This window comes from Salmo salar, chromosome 07, assembly GCF_965601325.2.
Source record: "Salmo salar chromosome 07, fSalSal1, whole genome shotgun sequence".
NCBI lineage: Eukaryota > Metazoa > Chordata > Actinopteri > Salmoniformes > Salmonidae > Salmo > Salmo salar.
This window is the reverse complement of record NC_138297.1, coordinates 19,165,303-19,191,294: the sequence shown is the minus strand read 5'-3', so window position 1 is coordinate 19,191,294 and position 25,992 is coordinate 19,165,303. Positions and strand designations below refer to the sequence as shown.

General features: G+C 44.4%; 1 protein-coding gene across 7 annotated transcripts; it reads right to left on the bottom strand.

The window, feature by feature from the left end:
• Positions 1–4,819: 4,819 nt before the first annotated feature.
• On the bottom strand, positions 4,820–23,571 carry LOC106608617 (ATP-dependent RNA helicase DHX15). Of its 7 annotated transcripts, XR_014392882.1 has the most exons (7): positions 23,369–23,558; positions 20,905–21,217; positions 18,508–18,716; positions 16,390–16,509; positions 15,157–16,063; positions 13,044–13,185; positions 4,820–4,988 (listed from the first exon to the last, which is right to left on the bottom strand). XR_014392882.1 is itself a non-coding variant. In XM_082977419.1 (3 exons), exons 2-3 carry the CDS (start codon positions 21,142–21,144, stop codon positions 18,681–18,683), a joined length of 276 nt encoding a protein of 91 aa, XP_082833545.1. In that variant the 5' UTR covers positions 21,145–21,217; positions 23,369–23,558; the 3' UTR covers positions 17,788–18,680. The 7 variants fall into 7 exon arrangements, 6 of the variants coding, with proteins under 6 accessions (XP_082833545.1, XP_082833540.1, XP_082833541.1 ...); XM_082977419.1 differs by lacking the exons at positions 4,820–4,988; positions 13,044–13,185; positions 15,157–16,063; positions 16,390–16,509 and having other exon boundaries at positions 17,788–18,716; XM_082977414.1 differs by lacking the exons at positions 4,820–4,988; positions 13,044–13,185; positions 15,157–16,063; positions 16,390–16,509; positions 18,508–18,716 and adding an exon at positions 19,653–19,809 and having other exon boundaries at positions 23,369–23,571.
• Between the last annotated feature and the right edge of the window lie 2,421 nt (positions 23,572–25,992).

Sequence of the window (25,992 nt, the reverse complement as noted above, 5' to 3'; positions counted from 1 at the left end):
CGCCAGTTGGATGTAGCTGATGCTAAAACGCAGGTATTTTTCATCCTATAGCTTGTTTTCCATCTTTTTTTAATAGTGAGCCAACATGTTTTCAGCACTTTTTTTTTCTTCCCCATGACTGATCAAAGCAAATTTTCTCATTCTCTCTTGTCTCTCTGCAGCAGACATTGTGATCAATATGTTTGGAACATTATCACAATAAAATCACAGTATCGAATCATAATACATATAGAATCGTGAGAATCACAATACATATCGTAGCGTGAGGTCCCTGGCGATTCCCAGCCAATAACCTGTATGTCAGGATTCAGTCAATGTCCTAGCAGCTGCCAGAGTAGCTAGCCTGCCTCCTCACACTTCATAACCATATAGGAGGGCCTCTCATTGACTGCATTGATTCAGAAAGTGTCTGGAGGCTGGGACCCGTTACACAGATGAGCGCAGGCCTGGCTCCTTCCTGTCTGTCTGCCGGCTGTATAGAGCGTTCCAGACTTTTCATCAGTAATATCATTAGAGCATCATCTCTGCGCATTATTTCTGAGTTATTAACCGGCAGGGGGGCAAGCACTGTGGCTAACAGGGGCCATATTTCACTCCAACCCTCTGGGAGGAGCTGCCTGTTGACAAATAAAGCATTCCTCTGATTGGTAGAAATGGAGGGCACCTCGAACAATTTGGGCCTGGCCACATCAGCGGCTCACTGCTATGTTCAAGACCCTTGGCCAATTGAGCTTAGTGAGGGACCAGAATTGATGGTATTCATGAACCTGGCCATTGAGTGAAGGCAAGTCATATGGGGTTCAAGAATCGTTGTGACCAACAGGGTCATTCTAGCCTCATCTCCCTGTTTGTAATGTAGGGTTGAGACACCGACACCTCAAGCTCACCTCTGAGACAATTGGGTTAAATGCGGAAGACACATTTGAATGACACATTGAATTCAGTTGAATGCATTCAGTTGTACAACTGACTAGGTATCCCCCTTTCCCTTTTCAGGCCAGGCAGTCGGACTAGATAAAAAGGATACATGAGAGGTACCATGCAATTCAGACACAGTCTGTAATCACCAGATAGGAGAGAGCTAGCATGTTGGGGAGAGGTCCAGTGTTAGGACTTCAGAGAATTGTTGAATGCAAATTTATAGCCGCTTACCGGTCCTCTCAACCACGCAAAACACCCTGTCCCAATCTATCAAGATGTGGAGGTGGCGTCTGCTGGGACCAGGCGGTGTCCAAACAGCTCCCTGTGATACCCGTGCCCCTCTTTCATGTCAACATCCCTTTGAACAGCGAGAGCAAACATGGGGATCATGTTTGAACTTTGGAAAAGATCCCCGGCCCGGCTTAGGCTAATCAAACTGTTGAGAATGTTGAGCCTCCTTTAAACACTCACTCACACACCACACACAGCGTTAGAGGAGAGAGATGAAATGCTGCCAGACTGGGAGAGAGAGGGAGGGAGGTAGAGCGAGGGAGGCCGAAGTGAGCATTTCACCCGCTCGTCACGTACAACAGGAAAAGAGGGGCCTGTCAAAACGCTGTGGATCAAACCACAGTGGTAAAAAGAAGGGTGAGACAGCAGCCTGGCTAGACTAGGCATTAAACATTGTGAGAAAAAAAATGATATAAAAAAAAAAAAACTCTCGGGCTGCGACTTCATTATTCCAAATAAGTCATCAATAATCTTTCTGGGCTCCATAGAGGCAGCACACGATGAGTCATTCATCAAATCCCTGTCAGATGTTGAGGCAAATGTTTGCAAATTTACTGGCGGTGTGACGAGGTTTTGATATTCCGTCAGATTCCTTGCCAACGCCGTGGCCATCCAGGTGGTTCCACTGCTGTGATTATAGTGCGCCTGTTTGAACGCCGAGCTATAAACAAAACGCTGGACGCGTTTGCGGTCCGTATTAATAACAGAAACACGAAGACGAAGGGGCGTACATTGCTGTGTGGGACCAGTTCAGGACAAGGGAACAAGCGGAGAGGAATGTTCACACATTCTATAGACAAGTTGGTTGTTTAGCAATAAAACCGACGCTTGCGCGGCTATGGAGCAGAACAGACCGGGTTGGCTTAAATCAGTGTTTCCCAACTCCGGTCCCCAAGTACCTCCAACAGTAAATATTTTTCTTGTGGCAGCAGACAAGCACACCCGATTCTACTTGTCAACTAATCGTCGGGCCCTTGACAAGTTGAATCATGTTTTTTTTCTCCGTGGCAACAACAAAAATGTGTTCTGTTGGGGATACTAGCTAATCGGAGTTGGGAAACGCTGGCTTACATTGTTGACATGTCAACTACATTTAGTCTCGAAATGTTTATTGAAAACAAATACAGTTGAAGTCAGAAGTTTACATTCACTTAGGTTGCAGTCATTAAAACTTGTTTTTCAACCACTCCACAAATTTCTTGTTAACAAACTATAGTTTTGGCAAGTCGGTTAGGACAAACCTGACTCAGTTCCACCAGCTCTGTTAGGAGGAATGGGCCAAAACTCACCCAACTTATTGTGGGAAGCTTGTGGAAGGCTACCCAAAACGTCTGACCCAAGTTAAACATTTTAAAAGCAATGTTACCAAACACTAATTGAGTGTATGTAAACTTCTGACCCACTGGGAATGTGATGAAAGAAATAAAAGCTGAAATAAATCACTCTACTATTATTCTGACATGTCACATTCTTAAAATAAAATGGTGATCCTAACTGACTTAAGACAGGGAATTTTTACTAGGATTAAATGTCAGGAATTGTGAAAAACAGTTTAAATGTATTTGGCTAAGGTGTATGTAAACTTCCGACTTCAACTGTAAATGTGCACAATGAACACTTGTCTCTCAAATACATTGTTACAGTTGTTGTTTGGTAGATATTTTTGCCATATTAGCATAGACATGACGGTCAAAACACCTCAAAACAGACATGGTATGAAGAAGATTTAAAAAACTAGCTGAAACGAGCCACCTATGATTCCCCACATGGCAGCTTCTTGCCATTATTGCTAGCTATCTGGCCATCCAGAATCACAACAACAATTAAAGGATGCGCATCGTTTTCATGACGTTGTCAGCTAACCCATCTATTGTAGCTGAGAAACCGTTTTTCCCCCCTGCTCTGGTAACGCATGCTGCCTTACCCTGGCACTGAGAAGACCAGATGACTGTAACCTCTGTTTTCAGAGAGTGCGAGAGAGGCTGTGCAAACCAATAGAGGGGAAGAGGTGAAAAGACAGTGGTACCGGTGCCTTACGTGCGGAGGGCATGAGTAATATCCACACCAGTTATAATTTAGAGCAGGGAATCGTATGATGACAAAAGCAGCATATGGTGTGTGAGTCAGTTCTGCACCAAAGCTGAAAAAAAAAACATTTCTACCCCCCCAACCCTCTCCATATCCACCCCCCCCCCAACCCTCTCCATATCCATCCACCCCTCCAACCCTCTTCATATCCACCCCCCAACCCTCTCCATATCCACCCCCCCAACCCTCTCCATATCCACCCCCCCAACCCTCTCCATATCCATCCACCCCTCCATATCCATCCACCCCCCAACCCTCTCCATATCCATCCACCCCCCAACCCTCTCCATATCATCCATCCCCCAACCCTCTCCATATCCATCCACCCCTCCAACCCTCTCCATATCCATCCAACCCTCTCCATATCCATCCAACCCTCCAACCCTCTCCATCCACCCCCCCCAACCCTCTCCATATCCACCCCCCCAACCCTCTCCATATCCACCCCCCCCAACATCCATCCACCCCTCCATATCCATCCCCCCAACCCTCTCCATATCCATCCACCCCCCAACCCTCTCCATATCCACCCCCAACCCTCTCCATATCCATCCACCCCTCCAACCCTCTCCATATCCATCCAACCCTCTCCATATCCATCCACCCCTCCAACCCTCTCCATATCCATCCAACCCTCTCCATATCCATCCACCCCTCCAACCCTCTCCATATCCACCCCCCAACCCTCTCCATATCCATCCACCCCTCCAACCCTCTCCATATCCATCCAACCCTCTCCATATCCATCCAACCCTCCAACCCTCTCCATCCACCCCCCCCAACCCTCTCCATATCCACCCCCCCAACCCTCTCCATATCCACCCCCCCAACCCTCTCCATATCCACCCCCCCCAACATCCATCCACCCCTCCATATCCATCCCCCCAACCCTCTCCATATCCATCCACCCCCCAACCCTCTCCATATCCACCCCCAACCCTCTCCATATCCATCCACCCCTCCAACCCTCTCCATATCCATCCAACCCTCTCCATATCCATCCACCCCTCCAACCCTCTCCATATCCACCCCCCCAACCCTCTCCATATCCACCCCCCCAACCCTCTCCATATCCATCCCTCCAACCCTCTCCATATCCATCCAACCCTCTCCATATCCACCCCCCAACCCTCTCCATATCCATCCAAACCTCTCCATATCCACCCCCCCAACCCTCTCCATATCATCCACCCCCCAACCCTCTCCATATCATCCACCCCTCCAACCCTCTCCATATCATCCACCCCTCCAACCCTCTCCATATCATCCACCCCTCCAACCCTCTCCATATCATCCAACCCTCTCCATATCCACCCCCCCAACCCTCTCCATATCCATCCAACCCTCTCCATATCCACCCACATACTTCCCTGTCAAGTCTCTCTGCATCTCTCCATTTCTCGCTTTCTTTAGCCCTCCTGCTTTCTAACTCTCACTCTCTCCTCTCTGAAAGAGAACTATTGAGTTGCTGGGATGCTCTGTGCTTCTCAAGAGTGATTTGAGCAGTGACGGCATTTACCTTCCTCCCAATAGCTCCGTTGGGCTTGTGTGGGTGGGGGCGGCTCAAAGACCCTCTGCTGCTGCTGGGGCAGCAGCGTCGAGTACAGCGGGATGATTTTGATGTCCCCCACATCGTGTCCCAGGTCGTCGATTTCCCTCTTGATGCGCTTGCAGGCCTTGTCGATTTCCTGAAAGATGAAGCGGAACCATTGAAAAAGGGCAGGCAGGTGATGGAAGGCTGCCGAACAGCAGCGTTTGGGCGCACAAACAGTCACCTGGGGCTTGGTCTGAATAACACCAGGAGAGAATGGGGAGAAGAATGTCTGAAGAGTAGAGGAGGGGTAGAAAGGAGAAAGGGCCAGGGAGATGATGGTTCCCGCCACAGTACATTTGTTCTGCCTATCACTCCATCTGACTGAGGAAATTAAACCTGGACTGCCGCGTGCTTGGGTGAGCTCCCCATGGCTCCGTTGTCAAATGCAGCAATCAGAAACACACACACACACACACACACACACACACACACACGGTTCGTTATTCCATACCGCAATATTGTAGGAGAAATGTGAAATGAGGATGCTGCACTGATGCATAAACCAGAGGCAAATCATGGCAGATCAGTTTAGTGGAGCTGAACATTATAGAGCCAGTGGGCTCTGACAGAGGAGAGGAGGACCTGAGCAGCCAGGGAAATATGAAAACATGACAGTAGACAAGGCTTGGTCTCCGACTGAACTAGCCAGCCTGAACATAACGGACTACCATAATGTGACATTTGCAAATGCTACATATCAACTCGGTAAACGGCCCATGTATATTTAAGACAATTACATTGCTATCGACCATGTCCACGGGACCCCTAAGTGACTAGTCTACATTCTAGCCTGATAATTGTCTAGAATTCCTGGAATCTCTACACTAAATGACCACGCTTGACTTTTTTTCCATCTCCAGACATTGGACAATGTTAGCTATGAAAAGACCAGAAAAGGTACTGAAGCGATAACCGCTGCCTGATTAAGTCCATGTTTATGTCCTACTTAAACAAGTAGCCTAAGCCAACGTGTGAAAGGCCACAGCCTATGTTGTTGCACCACCTTCAGGCCCAAGTGAGCAATGCAGCTCCTTCTATAGATTGGCTGGGAGTGTCATGTGACGCATACATTTACACTCAGTCATTCCATGGAGGGCCTAGTGTCTGTGGGTTTTTGGTTTTTCCTTTCAATTTAAGACCTAGACAAAGAGGGGAGCTCTTTACTAATTAGTGACCTTAATTCAATCAATTAAGGAAGGAGCAAAAACCCACAGACACGTGACTTACAGCTTAAAATCATGTTTTATTGGAGTGCAAAGGGGGCTGGGACAGAAAGGGGTATTGGCTTGGCGTATTCTGAAATGAAGGGAACCACTTTTGATACGGTCATGTCAAGGGCACAATGTGACACTGACTGCAACCTACAGCTACCCAGCAGAACGACTGCCCTCCTTTGTCCCGGAGCATTTCCTCTTGACGTGGTATTTACTTTACTCGGGGTATGAATTGGCAAGGCTTTGCCTTAGTTGAATACAGCACAAAAACATAAGCAACCTCTGTGTGTTTGCAGACAGTAATGTATTCCCAGACCAATTTTGTGTTCACTCACTGCACAACACTAGCGGGGGTGGGGGCAGTGCCCCTGTGACAACAATTTTGGACCCCCTTGTGGCCCCCCTAAATGTGGATTATGAAATAATTTTTACATAACACATTTTTGCTATCGTTCTTTTTTTACATCCGTTATTAGACAGTGGCAGCGAGGAAAACTAATTTAACCCACACATTTTCTAGAGGGACGGCTTTAGGCGGAACACAACAGTATCGTACCACATGCAAAACGATATGACAACAATAACGTCTAATGTAACTGGCCCCTCTAACAGTACAACTGGCCCCAGCTTGGCCCCCCCAGTTGAAATGGTCTAGAACCGCCACTGCTGCACAAGTCAAATCCATTCCACCGATGGCTATGTACCTCATAATCAACACGTTGACAAGTTAGAGTGGAAAATAGTAAATATGAATGGATTGATACAATTAGCCTGGTTATTAATAGACCATCAACCCTCTGGATACAACAGCTGTCATGAAAAATGGACGTCGTTGCCAAGGTGAGCTGGTGCGCCTGTGTCTGAAGGGAAATGGAGCACGTGCACAGCGGGGCAGGCGGCCAATGGTGGGAGCCTGTCCACCAGCCGGCCCCCGCGACCCCAGGAGTGATGCGGTTGGGCGCCAGGCACCAAACCAGATGCAATGAGGCACTCTCCTCGGTCCACTTAATTAGCTGAGGCCTGGGCGTATATCTTTACGTTTTGAAGTGAACCGCTGAAGGGCAGCTTAAATGGTAAGGCTTATCAGGGCGAGGCAGCGGTGATAAGCCTTGCCTCTCTTTTTTGGGGGAGTTTGTGTCTGTTTGTTTTTAATGGTTTGTGGCAGGGAAATATCCCCCAAATACTTGAGGGAGGGTAAGAATCCCACCCCCTTCGCTTTTCATTTGTCATGAATTAAAAATGGCTTAATCTCAAAGCCATATAAAAATGGTCCGCGCTTCGCAGCAGATCTGCGTCCCCGATCATTAGTCGACATTCAAAGTTGCGGGGACACTAGAGAGGTTAAGATACGCTCCTTTGAACGCCCAGCTCCTCCAGACCAACCTCACATTAACTTCTTTCACCCAATTAGGAGTGTTAATGAAGTCGCCCTGGGAGTGTTCTCTGACTTTACTGTTTTGCCTCGGCAGCTTGACATTCAGAATTATCGAACTGGGAGGTGAGAAGGGAGGGGCATGCTCATCAAAAGACGTCCACTTCCAAACAATGTTTAACACAAGCTTCTCATCTCTGCACATTCAAATAGAAGAGGCGAACGTTGTTCCCTGGCCGTCAGTGACTGGAAGGAGACCACTTCAAATACAATGCTCCTCTGGGACTTCATCCCTTCCCGAACCAGCCGGGCATCGGCGAATGAAAACAGATGTAAGTGCGCGGCGGCGCCGTCCCACCCGCCCGCTGAATGACGAATGACCACCGTTAATGAATAGGCTAATTTGGTGGGTATTAGACGGATTTGATTTTGAAGATGGCTATGCTGTATGGCGACTCGGCTCTAACGCGAGGGAGAAGCGCAAGGGGGCTTCTGGACCAAAATCCATACATTCAAAATGAAAAGCTCCAGGCACATTAACAGTCAAGCTCGGTCTTAAACTCAGTCTAGGGTTGCGTTCATAGTTTCCATGGCACAACCGTAAGCTACACAAACTGTTACATTACATAGGGAGAGAATGGTGAGAATAGTAGTGTGGTGCTGCAGCAGTGCTGAGTCCTTAGACCGGCTGCCTCTCCTACTCATGATCTGAGAGGCCGGCAGACGTTTCTGGGGGAAGGCAGGCAGACGTTTCTGGGGGAAGGCCGGCAGACGTTTCTGGGGGAAGGCCGGCAGACGTTTCTGGGGGAAGGCCGGCAGACGTTTCTGGGGGAAGGCAGGCAGACGTTTCTGGGGGAAGGCAGGCAGACGTTTCTGGGGGAAGGCAGGCAGACGTTTCTGGGGGAAGGCAGGCAGACGTTTCTGGGGGAAGGCAGGCAGACGTTTCTGGGGGAAGGCAGGCAGACGTTTCTGGGGGAAGGCAGGCAGACGTTTCTGGGGGAAGGCAGGCAGACGTTTCTGGGGGAAGGCAGGGAGACGTTTCTGGGGGAAGGCAGGGAGACGTTTCTGGGGGAAGGCAGACAGACGTTTCTGGGGGAAGGCAGACAGAAGTGTGCCGCCCGGCTGTGATTAACCTAAGGTTGATGTCCGTGCCCCCGCGTAAATCTAATTAGCAGAATACAAAAATCCACATCTATATCAGTCAGATTAAGCAAGAGAGATCTTTTGCATTGGATACGTCTCAATACACCGCATCCGTCGATGTCGCACTTCTGCGTCTGCAGTGAAAGGTGACAGAGCTAGAGAGGTGTTTGTCAGATCATGAGACATCCCGGAAACCGGTCTTCTCGTCTGTAGTGTCTGAACGGTTTGGCCTACAAACTATTGTGCCCCCTCTATGGAAAGATGAGACGCTCACGAACACGATGGTGTTATCCGTTTTGCTCTACGACCCCCACAAGCCGATCTGCCAGATTCTGACTGTAGCGTCCAAACCGTTTGGGCTACACACTAATACCACTCTGTGCAAAAGTGAGACTCTCACGAACATATACAGTACCAGTCAAAAGTTTGGACACATCTACTCACTCCAGGGTTTTTCTTTATTTTTACTATTTTCTACATTGTAGAATAATAGTGAAGACATCAAAACTATGAAATAACACATCTGGAATCATGTAGTAACCAACAATGTGTTAAACAAATCAAAATAGATTTTAAATATTTGAGATTCTTTCAATTAACAAGGTACACCTGTTAATTTAAGTGAATTCCAGTTTACTTCCTCATGAAGCTGGTTGAGAGAATGCCAAGAGTGTGCAAAGCTGTCATCAAGGCAAAGAGTGGCTACTTTGAAGAATCTCAAATATATAAAATATATTTTGATTTGTTTAACACTTTTTTTAGTTACTACATATTTCCTTATGTGTTATTTCATAGTTTTGATGTCTTCATTATTATTTTACAATGTAGAAAATAAGAAAAATAAAGAAAAACCCTTGAATGAGTAGGTCTGTCCAAACTTTTGACTGGTACTGTACATGTCGGATGTTTTGCTCAAGGACGCCCACAGGTCTCACAACAATCGTCTGAAGGTCTCCCGGTACCAGTTAAAAAGATTTATGGAAGTATATATGGAGACTGTTTAATGCCAAAAATATGGGGTTAAATACATGTAAATTTTTTTTAATAATAATAATTAAATCCTGATCTTTCTTATATCTCTCAGATATAGGATAGGCACTTCAGAACAAACTTGGTTTTTTATATTTTTTGGGGACTATCTGTTCCATGTAGTGAATCTGTTATTCAATGCATTTGTATGGGCTAATCGCAGGCCCAAAATAATTTATAAAATATTTATTTATTCAAATAGGTCATACCAAGGATAATTTAGCTTTCTTAAAACAATTCCATATAGCTTAGTAGAACCCCTCCCCTCGCTTAGACAGGGTTTAGACTCTGATGGGTTAAATTAATCATTTTGGGCATGAACCTCGCCCTCCATTACACATCAGTGGACAACATTTGCAGGATCGAAACAAATAATAAATTACTTAATTTCAGGGATTCATGAGGGCAGAATCTGGGTCACTTGGTCTTTTTTCCCCTCCAACCTGGTAGGTTCCAAACAGGCAAGCCCACATGCATGAAATATCTATTAATCTAAGCATTGATCGTCTTGGTTGTGTGTGTGTGTGTGTCTCTTTGAAAATCTGGAATAGTGACAATGAGTACAATGTGTGAGTACAGCACAATAGGACAAGATGGGTGAGTTTGTGTGTGCACGTCATGAGCTCTACACACAATGTTTATGTGCATTTGTATAGTACTGCTACCTAACGGTATTCCGTACATCAGTGTTCTGTACACTTGACCTAATTTTTGCACCAAAAAAAAAAAGTTATTCTTCCAGGTCAACTGTACTATTAATACCATTGTAAAGCACAATTTCTCCCCTTTCCAGCCAAATCAACAATGAGACCTCCCCCCTGCCCGTCTCTGCATGATTGAAGTAGGCAATGGAGCTTCGCTCGATCTTTTTAAAATGACAGAGCGGGAAGCGAAGGCTGCTGAGCGATAGTGAAAGGGGAAGACATGTCAACAGCTTTTATCACCTCTAAAATGTCAATAAAACACTGCATGATTGATTTGAAGGTTTGTGTTAAATATCAATATGGGTTTTAGGGAGGCGCTAAAGTTAACTGCAGCTGTCACGGCTTTTGAGAGTCATGATGACTCGCAGTGATGACGCGAAAAATTAACTATTGAATAACTCACAAGTAATTCACTTTACACTCACCATTGATAATGTCTTAATGAATAAATATTGTTAAATATGAGTTACACAAAGTAGGGAACTTTATTTTCAGGGTCGATGGATGTCATTCTGTTCAAAGTGAGAGATGAAGGAAAATGTTAATGAACAAAGCGTGAGAATGATTAGGGTTAATATTATAACTTCATCAGCACGAGAAATACTTTTACAAACTACTTAACGTTACTAAATTACTGTATAAAGCAACAATATTCATATAAAAAAATAAATCTAACAGCTGTAACAACGACTCACCTCTTGTCCTCTCACTCCATCATATACAGTGTGTGTACATGAACACCTGCTCTTTCCATGAAATATACAATAATGTTATGTTGGATTACACAGAAATTATATCCACATTTGTGAGTGCATTTCCTTGGAACTATCTTAAAATGTTGCATACTTTTTTAAAATGTATTATAATAATTGAATTATGACAGGAAATGTCTGGAAAGGGAAAGACCCAACGAGAGCCCAAGAAACGGAGCCTCTAAACCCGTGAACAGCTACAGGCTGCTAACGAGGAAGTGAATGCAGGGAGGAGCCTGAGGGAGCTGGCTCATGCCTCCTGTCAGTACTTGTTTACAGGGAAGCCAATGGTCCAAAAAACATTCCACATAGTTCATAAGTATTTCAGTTTGGTAACAAGCTGTCTTTTAGGGAGTCCTGTTCATCTTCTTCACCTGGGCACAATCAAGAGCAGTGAGAGAGGCACGCAGGGAGGTTGCGTCTCAATTTGGGTTAGGGCATGTAATTTGCAAACAAGTTGAATTGATTGCACACGTAAGAAATGTAGGATATACGTTATTGGCATGTGTTGTTGCACACAATGTATTAAACACAGAGCTCTCGTGAATCGGTTGGCACAGCAAAGGTATTTCAAAACGTCAACGTGGCAAACGTGAGAGCAAGAAAACACAAGCTCTGTCAGCAGGTGTCGGGTTTGCTTGTGTAAATGCAGATCAGCGGTCGGAGCAGTGGAATTCTTTTTAAGATTCTGCACATCAAAGTCTTACGCAATTAATTATTGATTGATTCAGTGTTTTTTTTATTGATGACCACATTGCTATTAACACCCAACTCATGAAAAATGTGTTTAATATCAGCCATAATAATATTAATACTAATGCTCATTTAAATGAAAATCATGAATAATTAAGGTTTCTTACAAGTGTATTTGGTTAAGTATGTTTTTAATCTGCGAGAGAAGCACTACCCCTGATGGGAAGACGCTGTACGGCATAATGCTTGCCGTATGTTATGTCGTGACACGGCACGATGTAACGTACAGTGTCGGAGGGGTGCGTTTTTTCATATTTTCTCGAATACTATTGGTCCATTAAATCAAATTTTATTTGTCACATTCGCCGAATACAACAGGTGAAATGCTTACTTACTTAAATGCTTACAGTGAAATGCTTACTTACAAGCCCTTAACCAACAATGCAGTTTTAAGAAAATGCCTAATAAAAGTAATAGATAAAAGAACAACAAATAATTAAACAGCAGCGGTAAATAACAAAAGCGGGGCTATATACATGGGGTACCGGTACAGAGTCAATGTGCAGGGGCACCGGTGTTGAGGTAATTGTGGTAATATGTACATGTAGGTAGAGTTATTAAAGTGACTATGCATAGATAATAAACAGGGAGTAGCAGCAGCATAGAAGGGGGGGGGCAATGCAAAAAGTCTGGGTAGCCATTTGATTTGATGTTCAGGAGTCTTATGGCTTGGGGGTAGAAGCTGTTTAGAAGCCTTTTGGACCTTGACTTGGTGCTCCGGTACTGCTTGCCATGCGGTAGCAGATTGAACAGTCTATGACTAGGGTGGCTGGAGTCTGACAATTTTTAGGGCCTTCCTCTAACACCGCCTGGTATAGAGGTCCCGGATGGCAGGAAGCTTGACCCCAGTGATGTACTGGGCCGTACGCACTACCCTCTGTAGTGCCTTGCGGTCGGAGGCCAAGTAGTTGCCATACCAGGCAGTGATGCAACCTGTCAGGATGCTCTCGGTGGTGCAGCTGGACCATGTCAACGTAGCTAACACCCCAGATTTTGATGCCAACACAGTTGCTACATTCCCATTCGTTTTCATTGCAGCCTCGTTTAAATGCTCCAGTTACGCAAAATGTGTACGGAACACCGTTAGGTACCAGTAGAAACACACTGTTTATGAGTATATTACTTTGCATCATGATTCCTGCTAAATACAAACTAATTGTAAAAAGTGTAAAATCGGCCAACCTCGTGTTTGTTGAGGAAGATTCGGATGACCGTGCGGATGGCTGCCTCCAGGTAGTCCTTCTCTCAGGCTGGTCAGCAGCGGACAGCTGTCTAAGTACACCTAGAACTTGTCGGCGTCCAGCGTGACGCTCATGACGATGACCTAACCAGACGAGACGAGGGAACAAAGAGAGAAGACAGTGAGACGTGGACTGGGAAGAGAAAATGGCTGCCGATGGGGTTATAGGATAAATCTAGTTCTTGATTGTAGTTCGCTCCTAGTGGTTCAGGTAAGGATTAGTTCATCTTAGATCGGTGCCTAAGGGCCAATCAGAAACAGCAGCTCAGAGCAGGAGAGAAGAGCTGACAGATAGGCATGGGAAAGTGACGTTAGGATAGTGCAGGTAGAAGTGCAAGTAGATGAGGTATTTAGAAGTTGGAGAATGGTATGGTCTGGTGTAGTCTCACCACAGGGTTGTTAAGAGTGACAGCCGATGCAGGTGACAGATGAAATAGATCATTATAAACTGGGTGGTTCGAGCCCTGAATGCTGATTGGCTGACAGCCATGGAATATCATAAATATATCATGTATTTTTACTGCTCTAATTATGTTGGTAACCAGTTTATAATAGCAATAAGGCACCTTGGGGATTCGTGGTATATGGCCAATATACCACGGCTAAGGGCTGTATCCAGGCACTCCGCGTTGCGTCGTGCGTAAGAACTGCCCTTAGACGTGGTATATTGGTCACATACCACACCTCCTCGGGCCTTATTGCTATTATAAACTGGTAACCAACGTAATTAGAGCAGTAAAAATACATGTTGTCATACCCATGGAACAGATCATAGATAGCATGAGCCAGAAAGAGGGTGTAGATTGGACACTGGCCAAGTGAGAGGAGCCAACATGGTGGATATATCACAGGAGGACAGAACCCCTGACACATGAGGATCATGGCGCTCAACGTCTGAATAAGTCTCTGGGCATACCATGTTCTCCCCAGGGCCCATTAGATCAGAAGCACATTAGGATTCTGACGGGAGGCGGCGCGCCTCTCTGCTCTTCCATTTTCGCTCAAATACTTCGGCCCAGCGTCTCGCCAACATTTCGCTTTATGCACTGCGAGACATAATTGCTCTTAATCAAGGCAAATTAAACTTCAAATTTGGGAGAGGGGGACGTGAGCGGGGTCGGGCCAGGAGGATGGTTGCCAGTAACCTAGACCTTATTTAACAGTCCCTTATGTCATGTATAACCTTCGATGCCATCCCTGACAACAACTAGTCATTACCCATCTGCTTTATGAGAATTGTGTCCGGCACATTCGGCCTATAAAAAACTGCATGCCTCTGGTCTCCTCCCACTCCCAACCCCCTCCCATCCTTGGCTGATTGCCTCAAAATGGGCTGACCCGGGGAGCAATCTCGGTGCTGCTGCAGAGGGGACTCGCTGTGCATTTCTGAGCTGAATGGCTGCCGTTTGTCTTTTCCTCAATAGACACGCAGCTGTCAGCCCGTGGAGAGACCGTCAGCAAAAGGTGAAAAGATGAGAAAAGGAGAGGAGGAAAAAATGGGGAGGGAAACAAACACGGTCTGCCATCAAAGATTTTTTTAGAGGGGGGAAGTAATAATTGGGAGTGTGTGTGTGTGTGTACGCAAGTAGGAATGTGCACGCAGAGAAGCAGGCTCTCGTATAGGATAGAGCAGGAGTACCTAGTGGAAGGTAGTAGAGTCTAGGAGAGTGGACAAAGGAAAGATGCACTGGTATGGTAACATGTAGCAAAGGCAAGAGAGAAGCCAGTAGGATCAGACAGTACAGACAGAAGCAGTAAAGAACACCGTATGACTCTATGAGATGATGTGGAATGTAGACTGGCAAGTGGGAACTGTTGGCAAGGCCAGGGTTCCATTCAGCAAGCACGTGCGTGAAAGCCCAGATCGCTTTCAGTGGGGCACAAAGTTACGAAATGTTCAGATAGAAATACCACGTAGAACTGACATGTTCCTCTGACAATTAGAAATCAGGTCTGCTCTATTCAGGACATTTCTACCAACAACGCTCAGTACATTGCACCCGGGGGTATGGAGGTTTGACATGTACCTTGAGGTCGGACTTCTGCCGGACCCACCTCTTTGAGGATGTCTGTGGCCTGTGTTCATGAGGATGTCTGTGGCCCGTGTTCATGAGGATGTCTGTGGCCCGTGTTCATGAGGATGTCTGTGGCCCGTGTTCATGAGGACGTCTGTGGCCCGTGTTGATGAGGACGTCTGTGGCCCGTGTTGATGAGGACGTCTGTGGCCCGTGTTGATGAGGACGTCTGTGGCCCGTGTTGATGAGGACGTCTGTGGCCCGTGTTGATGAGGACGTCTGTGGCCCGTGTTGATGAGGACGTCTGTGGCCCGTGTTGATGAGGACGTCTGTGGCCCGTGTTGATGAGGACGTCTGTGGCCCGTGTTGATGAGGACGTCTGTGGCCCGTGTTCATGAGGACGTCTGTGGCCCGTGTTCATGAGGACGTCTGTGGCCCGTGTTCATGAGGACGTCTGTGGCCCGTGTTCATGAGGACGTCTGTGGCCCGTGTTCATGAGGACGTCTGTGGCCCGTGTTCATGAGGAAGTCTGTGGCCCGTGTTCATGAGGATGTCTGTGGCCCGTGTTCATGAGGATGTCTGTGGCCCGTGTTCATGAGGATGTCTGTGGCCCGTGTTCATGAGGATGTCTGTGGCCCGTGTTCATGAGGATGTCTGTGGCCCGTGTTCATGAGGAAGTCTGTGGCCCGTGTTCATGAGGAAGTCTGTGGCCCGTGTTCATGAGGAAGTCTGTGGCCCGTGTTCATGAGGAAGTCTGTGGCCCGTGTTCATGAGGAAGTCTGTGGCCCGTGTTCATGAGGAAGTCTGCGGCCCGTGTTCATGAGGAAGTCTGCGGCCCGTGTTCATGAGGAAGTCTGTGGCCCGTGTTCTCCTGTGGGCCTCGTCCAGGATGATGCCGTAGCGCGCCAGCAGGGGGTCGTTCACGGCCTCCCACAGCAACATACCATCTGTCATGTGCGTGCACCAAGGGAGAAAACAAAACGGAGAGGTCTTTAAAGTGGACATTTTAATCAAACAACTGAAATACTGTGTCCTGCTATGTTAACCAGGTCTATCTTGTTAAGGATATTTAGAATCCAACTTTTTTTTCTAACAGAGAGACAAGACAGGGAAGTGTTATCTGAACTTCTCCAATAAGAATGCTCATTTTGGTTTTCCGTTGAAAAATGTTATTGCCACTGAACAAGCCCAGTTTTTGGCTTCAGTAGACTAGCCCTTACTTGAGGAAGGTCTTGGCCGAGCTGCAGTCCTTAAATCTAATTGAGTAACCCACCTCCTTGCCCAGCATGACGTGCATCTCGTCTGCCACCCCATGGGCCACGCTCATGGCTGCCTCCCTAATGGGCTGGGTACAGGTCACTGCCTTCTTAGAGCCGCCCAAGAACTTCACCTTCTGAGGAGGGGGGAGAAGGAGAGGGAGAAAAGGAGATGGAGAGAGGAAGAGGTCATTCAAGCACACTCATTTGTACTCTCACTTTACCTTCCCCACCTTCCACAAATCAGGAGCCAAACCAATACCATTCAAAAGCACTTTACAAAATGATACTGACGATAGCGTTGAGTAAGAAACACAGACGTTTTGAAAGCACAGATGTTTTGAAGAGCAAAGCATTAATAAACTACCATTTACTGTCTGTAAACCCCATGGCAGCATCCCCGATCGCCCCCCCCTCCTATAAAATAGACAGCGAGCTCCAGAGATGCTGCGATGATAGCTTGTATTAGACAGAGTCTGACAGCTCTCTACTGATGTGCACGCCCGGTGGGGATCCCCTCTACTCGCTGTTCAAAACACGAGGAGACCTAAAGTTAGAAACGGTTCCTTCCGCTGGATTAGCCTTGGGCTCGGATGAGTTTTCCGTTAGTAGCAACCAACCTCTTTGCCACGTTTAGGGAAAACACACACTCTGCATTTAACATGTCAACAAATCAAGATGGGGGGAAAGGAGATGGGTTTCAGTGGCAGGATGAGTCTGCAGTAAATAAAGAGTGGGAGAGTTTGTGAGGACACCCAGGCTTCTCATTATTGAGTTATCAGTTGGCTTTTCTTAGCTGTGTTACGGTATACAGGGCATTCGGTAAGTGTTCAGAACCCTTGACTTTTTCCACATTTTGTTACGTTACAGCCATACTCTAAAATGCATTAAGTACATTTTTTCCTTATCAATCTACACACAACACCCCATATCGACAAAGTGAAAACCGTTTTTTAGAAATTGTTCAAATTAATAAAAATAAAAAACTGAAATACCTTATTTACATACATATTCAAACCTTTTGGTATGAGATTTGAAATTGAGCTCAGGTGCATCCTGTTTCCATTAATCATCCTTGATGTTTCTGCAACTTTATTGGAGTCCACCTTTGGTAAATTCTATTAATTGGACACGATTTGGAAAGGCACACACCTGTCTATATAAGGTCCCACAGCTGACAGTGCATGTCAGAGCAAAAACCAAGCCATGAGGTCGAAGGAATTGTCCGTAGAGCTCCGAGACAGGATTGTGTCGAGGCACAGATCTGGGGAAGGGTACCAAAACATATCTGCAGCATTGAGGTCCCCAAGAACACAGTGGCCTCCATCATTCTTAAATGGAAAAAGTTTGGAACCACCAAGACTCTTCCTAGAGCTGGCTGCCCAGCCAAACTGAGCAATCGGGGGAGAAGGGCCTTTATCAGTGTCAAATCAAATCAAATGTATTTGTCACATACACATGGTTAGCAGGTGTTAATGCAAGTGTAGCGAAATGCTTGTGCTTCTAGTTCCGACCATGCAGTAATATCTAACAAGTAATATAACCTAACAATTCCACAACTACCTTGTACACACAAGTGTAAAGGAATGAATACGAATATGTACATAAAAATATATAAATGAGTGATGGCCGAACAGCATAGGCAAGATGCAGTAGATGGTATGGAGTACAGTATATACATATGAGATGAGTAATGTAGGGTATGAAAACATATAAAGCGGCATTGTTTAAGGTGGATAGTGATACATTACATCAGGATGGCAAGATGCAGTAGATGGTATAGCGTACAGTATATACATATGAGATGAATAATGTAGGTTATGAAAACATATAAAGCGGCATTGTTTAAGGTGGATAGTGATACATTACATCAGGATGGCAAGATGCAGTAGATGGTATAGCGTACAGTATATACATATGAGATGAATAATGTAGGTTATGTAAACATTATATAATATAAAGTGGCTAGTGAAACTGATTACATCAATTTTCTCATTATTAAAGTGGCTTGAGTTGAGTCTGTATGTTGGCAGCAGCCACTCAATGTTAGTGATGGCTGTTTAACAGTCTGATGGCCTTGAGATAGAAGCTGTTTTTCAGTCTCTCGGTTCCAGCTTTGATGCACCTGTACTGACCTCGCCTTCTGGATGATAGCGGGGTAAACAGGCAGTGGCTCGGGTGGTTGCTGTCCTTGATGATCTTTTTGGCCTTCCTGTGACATCGGGTGGTGTAGGTGTCCTGGAGGGCAGGTAGTTTGCACCCGGTGATGCGTTGTGCAGACCTCACCACCCTCTGGAGAGCCTTCCGGTTATGGGCGGAGCAGCTGCCGTACCAGCGTGTCACGCTGTATAATGATAGGAGACAGGCGCAGGAATACATAATAGGTTTTTTTCATTCTCCACCAAAAATAAAGTACATTATGAAAACGATGGGGACGAAGACAAACAAACATGTATAAACACTACCATTCAAAAGTTTGGGGTCACTTAGAAATGTCCTTGTTTTTGAAAGAAAAGCAAAAAATGTTGTCCATTAAAATAACATCAAATTGATCAGAAATACAGTGTAGACATTGTTAATGTTGTAAATGACTATTGTAGCTGGAAATGGCAGATTTTTTATGGAATATCTATCTACATAGGCGTACAGAGGCCCATTATCAGCAACCATCACTCATGTGTTCCAATGGCACGTTGTGTTAGCTAATCCAAGTTTATCATTTTAAAAGGCTAATTGATCATTAGAAAACCCTTTTGCAATTATGTTAGCACAGCTTAAAACTGTTGTCCTAATTAAAGAAGCAATAAAACTGGCCTTCTTTAAACTAGTTGAGTATTTGGAGCATCAGCATTTGTGTGTTCGATTACAGGCTCAAAATGGCCAGAAACAAAGAACTTACTTCTGAAACTCAGTCTATTCTTGTTCTGAGAAATGTTGACTATTCCATGAGATAAATTGACAAGAAACTGAAGATCTCATACAACGCTGTTTACTACTCCCTTCACAGGACAGCGCAAACTGTCTCTAACTAGAATAGAAAGAGGAGTGGGAGGCCCCGGTGCACAACTGAGCAAGAGGACAAGTACATTAGAGTGTCTAGTTTGAGAAACTGACGCCTCACATGACCTCAACTGGCAGCTTCATTAAATATTACCCGCAAAACACCAGTCTCAACGTCAACAGTGAAGAGGGCGAGTCGGGGATGCTGGCCTTCTAGGCACCAAATACAGGTGTATTTATTTATCAGTATGTTACTACACTAAAGATCAATGACAAGTGATTGAATTTGAAATATTTTTTTATTAATAGCAAGGCAAGCTTACAGAATTGTACATTAAATTGGTAGTAAATGCTTTAGCTAGCTAGCTGGCTAGGTTCTTCACATCCACTTGGTTTCAAAAGATGACAGCCTGGTTTGCTGGTTTTCTCGGGAGTCCCTAAAACATTAAACAACACGAATTACAATTTATACAAATGTCAAATGCCCAAATGGCAAGCTAAATGTATAGCTTGTTGGCTAATTTTAGCTAATCAGCTGGCTTGTTAAAGTTGCACTATGTAGAAATCGTTCCTCCATTTCCTGATTGCTAAAATTCTAATAGTTCGCCTAATTTCAGTTTATGTGACAAAACAAGCAAGTATCGTGTAGAGACACAGGAGGTTAGTGGCACCTTAATTGGGGATTACGGGCTCATGGTAATAGCTGGAGCGGAATCAGTGGAATGGTATCAAATACATCAAACACATGGTTTCCATGTATTTGATGCATTCTATTCGCGCCGTTCTAGCCATTATTATGAGCCATCCTCCCCTCAGCAGCCTCCACTGGTAGAGAATTATTGTACCATCTAAACCACTGCGAAATATATTTTCCATAACCAAAGATATTGTATTTTCAGCTGTTTGAAGCTGGTGTACAAAACCGAAAGTAAAAGATGCAAAAACAAAACTTAACAGGAAGCATAGAAATAGTGATCTACTGCTTCTTAAGACTTGCTTTCAATGAGAATGACAGATCTATAACTCACAATTCTATGTGAATTTGGTCAGGTCGCCCAAAAAGTTACATATTGCAGTTTTAAATCGCAACTTTCGTAGATTAAAGTTTTGACCCAAAAATATGCAGAATCGTTTTTTTCTCTAGTTACATTAACATATTCCTCTTAACTGTACTTTTTTTGTTGTTGCATGATTCATTATGAAGTTCTAATTACTTACAATTGCTTCCATCCTAGTATTTTTGGCAGCCATCTTTCTGAAGCAATTTGGGTCGCCGAGCTTTATGGGAGTTTTGCTAACCACTCGATAGGAAGTCTGCAAGTCTAGTCTGCATGTCTAGGGCCAACTAGAGGGCTGAAAAGGAACTACCCCACGTTCAGAGTTGAATTGGAACACCACTTCGGATGCAGGATTGTGCAAAACGGAGGGGGAGGGCTACAACTCATTTTATTTTATTTGAAGTAACTAAGTAAAAGACTGAGTGTGTGTGTGTGTGTACCCCCATGCACGAGTCTACCCCTTTCCCTGCTTACCTGTGTGGTCTTGCCGGAGCCTGTTTCTCTGATGAACACGGAGCTCTGGTGGTGTGCCAGGACGTCTTTGAATTGCTCCTTGTACTCCCACATGGGCAGCTGCAGCCTCTTCTTCAGGATCTCATAGTAGCATGCTGTGTAGGGCAGGTTGGTGAACGGGTTGATCTGCTGCTGTATGGCTGTCTGCTTGATGGAGAGAAGGCCCGCAGTGCCGCCACAGACTGCTGGGTTCAGGGCCATGCCAAAGTGCTTGACGTCCCGGTCTCAGTCCCTGACCTTCGACCGCTAGTCTCGGCCCCTGTCGCGGTCTCACCTGTGGTGGAGGTTACATGGTAGTAGTGTGTCAGACAAGACAAAGCTTTTTTATAATCAGCCAGGCCCCATTCCCTTGTCTTTTCCCATCTCCTATGTCTTACATGTTGTCAGGGCTAGGGGCTAGAGTAAGGGGTATGGAACAAAATGGAATGACGCCAACACAGAAATAGAACAACTTAGATCCAAGAGGGTAAAAGTGCACCGCGGTTCGGCTATGACGTGTCCTTTTCCTCAAATAACATGAAAAGGTTACTGCGCATTTCCCTTTCACGCTACAGAAGAATGTAATCAAGTGTAGCATTCAAAGGTCACATTAATGAAGAAATTAACAGTCTAAAATATAAGTAAAATGGTTAACACTTTCCTTTCACAAATGGGCGATATCTTTATTTCCTTTTTATCAAGCTACAATGCATGTCTGCACCCAAGAACCCAAGTCTTGAATTTCCTTCTTTGACAAGACCACTGTTGAAAACAGAGTGATGCTGACACTCAGATTTGTTCCTTTAAAATGTATGCCAAACAAAAACCAATGACCGCAAACCATACCAATTTGTTCAAAAACACATTTTGTTGAAGAACAGTGCAGATGCAGTTTGGTAACAGAATGATGGGTTGAGCTGTTAGTTCCCATTTTGTTACCAAACTTTGCATCTGCACTGTTCTTCAAGCAAATGTGTTTTTGTAAAACACGTGCAGTGTAAATTGTTAAAAGTAGTCTTTGTTCAGAGTTAAATGGTTTGTTAACTTGGCAATCATTGGTATTTGCTTGAAATACATTTTAAATGGAAAATCTGAGTCATGCTGTTAAAATGGAATTGCCCCCAATGTAGCCTATGTCATGTCTCTTGAGCAATGCACTATTTCCTATAGCTACAGAATTGTAAAGGGAAATGTGATGCTCCCGTGCAGTTTAGCTAGTGTAAAGCATCAGAAGAGATTTTTCAACTAACTTGTTCTTGGCTAACCTTCTTCGTTCTCGATTTGGAAGAAAAGTGTATCTTATAAAATGGCCGTCTACAGTTGCAGGTGGTTCTCCAAAAACCGGAGAATATTCAGAAAGATATTAAATCCACGTTTTGTATCGAGTGAGAAATGTGTGTAGATCATTGTTTTGGTCGCACTGTGTGACCCGCTGTCATCTACTTCTACACGTGTTTGCGGCCGCGTCGCATAGAAACGATTAGTTCCTGCAAAGATGTTGGAAAATACAAGATGTCTAGCGGCTAAGACGGCAGGGGAACTCCTCACTCGATTAAAAAAAATATTTGGATTTGATAACTTTCTGAATATTCTCTGGTTTTCGGTGAACCACCTGCAACTGGACAATTATAAGATACACTCATTCCGAATCGAGAACGTATCACGTAGAACAGGTTAGTCGAAATGTTCCTTCTGAGGCTTTACACTAACATAGCTAACTGTAACGGATAATGGAGCATCACGTATCCCGTCACTGCAGCTAACTAGATATATTTCCTAGGAACATCAGCAGACCACCGTGTTGTCTTGGGTACACCAGAACTCATGTCCTTATGGGCCTAGAATGTTGGCATGACAGTCGGTACCCAATTCCGTGGAAGGATTAAGAATGTCTGTTCTGCCAACCAAGTTGGCCACGGGTTTCAGCACCGCGTCGACGTTCACTGACTGAATCATTGGGGTGACATAAAAATGACACTTCTCTTAGGGAATTGGTTATTCTCCTTTTCAGTTGCAGAACGTTAATGATAACGTTGTGACTTAGCTAGCTAGCTATCGAGCCAATTCGTTAGCTAACTAGCTCGTAGTATCTACAGAACAGAGCCAGCTTCAGATAGTTTCAATGAACTAGTAATGATCTAGCTAGCTAGCATGCTAACGTTAGTTGCAGCCAAAAATCTCCTGCGCTGTAGTGCCGACGAAACACAAATACAAAGGATCCTCTCTCCATATTATCCCATATACATAACCATTAGAAGACGTTCTCGTTTAACTCGATGAATAATCATCTTCCAAATCCAACTAATGTCGTTTAGACATCTTTTTTTTTGTACACGTACATAACTGTCCAAAATAAGGAACAAACGTAGGTCGATTATGATTTATGCCATGCAATTTCTGCACCGTGCTGCTAAGCGCCACAAATATGGCGACCGGAAGCACTTACCTCAATCATTGTTATCTCTGCGAAAATGACAGAAAAACAGCAATTTAACGTGAGTTTTGTCGAGCCAGATATATTCAATATTTGCGCCACCTGAACTGTAAAGGACAGCTGCTACCGTGGAGTCGGTGGTTGGCTGTCTGGGGACGTTCTGGCTGACCAAATGCAGCCTCCCCCTAATAAAAAAAAGAGGGTCGATGTGTAATACTAAATTGACCTATGGTGATAACATAGACAAGATAAACTGAGTTGTAGAATCCATCCCAAAGCCAAAAATGTGAGAACTCACATTTGTTTATAAATGACATGGATATGATAAATACGTATTTGAAGAGGGCTGTAATTTTTTTTTTTGTTATTCCAAAATGTGGATGTCATTTCAAGCCATGTCAATCTTTCAAGAACATATGAAAAACCCTATCCACAAGAGAAATGTTCAGTGGTGACATCGCTTCCAAGAGATTTCTTGAATGTTTCAACCTATAAGATTATGTAGTGATGAATCAGCTGGCACTGGAAACAATCATTGTCATCGACAGAGGTAATTACACAGCTTGGGCATTGTTAACAAGCATCATAATGGCAAATGGCTCATTGCTTGTAACCAGGGATTGATGGCGATGGGGAAGGAGAGGTCAACGTTACAACAAAGCCTCACTAATGCTCTATATCCAAGGCGAATTTAAAATACCAGGCTTTTTTCTCCCTTTCTTTCACAGGCAATTAAATAACAGTCCAATTGTGTGTGAAATAGGCCTGCCAAGCAGAGCTGCTGACAGACATAGAGAAGACCAATACCACACTGACACAGAGAGGAATAGCCCTTTTATTTAACTGTGAAAAGGGACAATAGCCTGCTACCTGAATGGAAAATCCTCTCAATAATATCAAGATGTGAGGATTGCAGGGCTGCACTGTAAACATCAAGTAACTGTATAATAATTGACAATAAAACTGGAATTGTTCAAAATAGTTATTTCAACAGATTTGCAAGATCTACGGTGTATTTTTATTTGTTTTGCACCACAGCTGTTCCGGTCACCAAAATGATCATTGACATCTTAGAGTAGAATCAATATAACTTAAGTAGACAAGGTATTGAATACATGTTTATCTGGTTCTAAATATTGATTATTATTATTGTTATTATCATTGTGTCTGGAAAAATGACAGAAGATAGCATTTTACTATAAAGATCATCAAGCCAGTTACAGAAATCTACTTACAAACTATTCCTAATTATTCCTTATCTAATGCGGGTCTCATGTTTGAGTTCATTGCAGTAGAGATTCTCCTCCAAAACACTCCCACTCCATTTGGTTGCTTAAATTCTGTAATTCAAGCAACTCCAGTGGTTATCTCTTCAGGCAATTCACTTCTTTTAGCACTGTATTCTTACATGTGCGGTGGTAGGAATGTTACTTTTTGTGTCCTTTGTCGAATATCATGTTACTTCATTTCAAATAACCAAGCTACTTTCTCAATGTTGTGAAACTATTCCATGGAAAATATTTAACACCACTTAAAACAATCTATGTAGGCCCTTTGTGCTATTAGACAATTATGATCAATTATACTTTTGATCCAAAAATCTGCAAGAAGCAATGGTTGTAGACATTTTCCATTTGTGTTGCTATTGTGCTGATGCACAGATGTAACCAATGCACCTACCCTTTCCAATAATATTACATATATTTACATATGCCATTCCGTTACAGGGTTAACAAAAATGGAACACAATACGCCCTTCTATCTGTTGTTAGTTGTGTTAGTGGTGAGACAGTGTACTGTGCCAGGAGGCAGACTCAAAAACTGAGGACAAAATTCCTGAGGTCAATGACTTAAATGGCACCCTCTACGCTACCTGTGATGTTAAACCTAGCCACACGTCCTCTTCAAGCAGTCCTACCCAGACTGCCAACTGCCGATAATGGTCTACCTAAAGGGTTTTCCCAACAAGAATTTGGGGTTCCCCATCAATGTGGAAAGTGCCATCCACATCCACCGCTACAGGGACCTGAATGAGAGTTGTGATTCCGCCGGCCCCCACTTCAACCCCCAGGGGGGCGAACCATCCCAACTACCCGGGAGACCTGGGTAACTTTGGCTCAGAGTGAGGACAGATCTGCATTCTGCCCAAAGCCCCTGCCACACTGTTTGCCTGCTGTGTCATGGGAGTGAGCAGTCCTACTCTTTGGGATGAGACAGTCGAGCAGGACTGGGAAAAGCCCATTAACTGGAATCATGCCCTAACAGAGAGTCAACTACAGACAGTGAGAAGTGTTGGATCATGATACGGCATGAACGTTTGAATGAATCACTTAACTCATTCTTACCTTACACAATTGATGTGATTTCGTGACAAAAGTTGCCCCTTTCAAGGAAATGGATGTCTTTTTGATATTTTGAAATTGATTCTACAGAAACTGAGATCTGTGAAAATGTAAAATCTGCAAATAATTTTTGAAATAAACATTTATTTAAGGTAAACATATAGTAATTTGTTAATGTATAGTCCTGATATGTTTGTTTAGTATCTGAACACATTCATACACTCTAAGAAACAACAAAATATCAGCATAATATACAATTAAATAACAAGAACATTATCACAGTACCACTGAAGA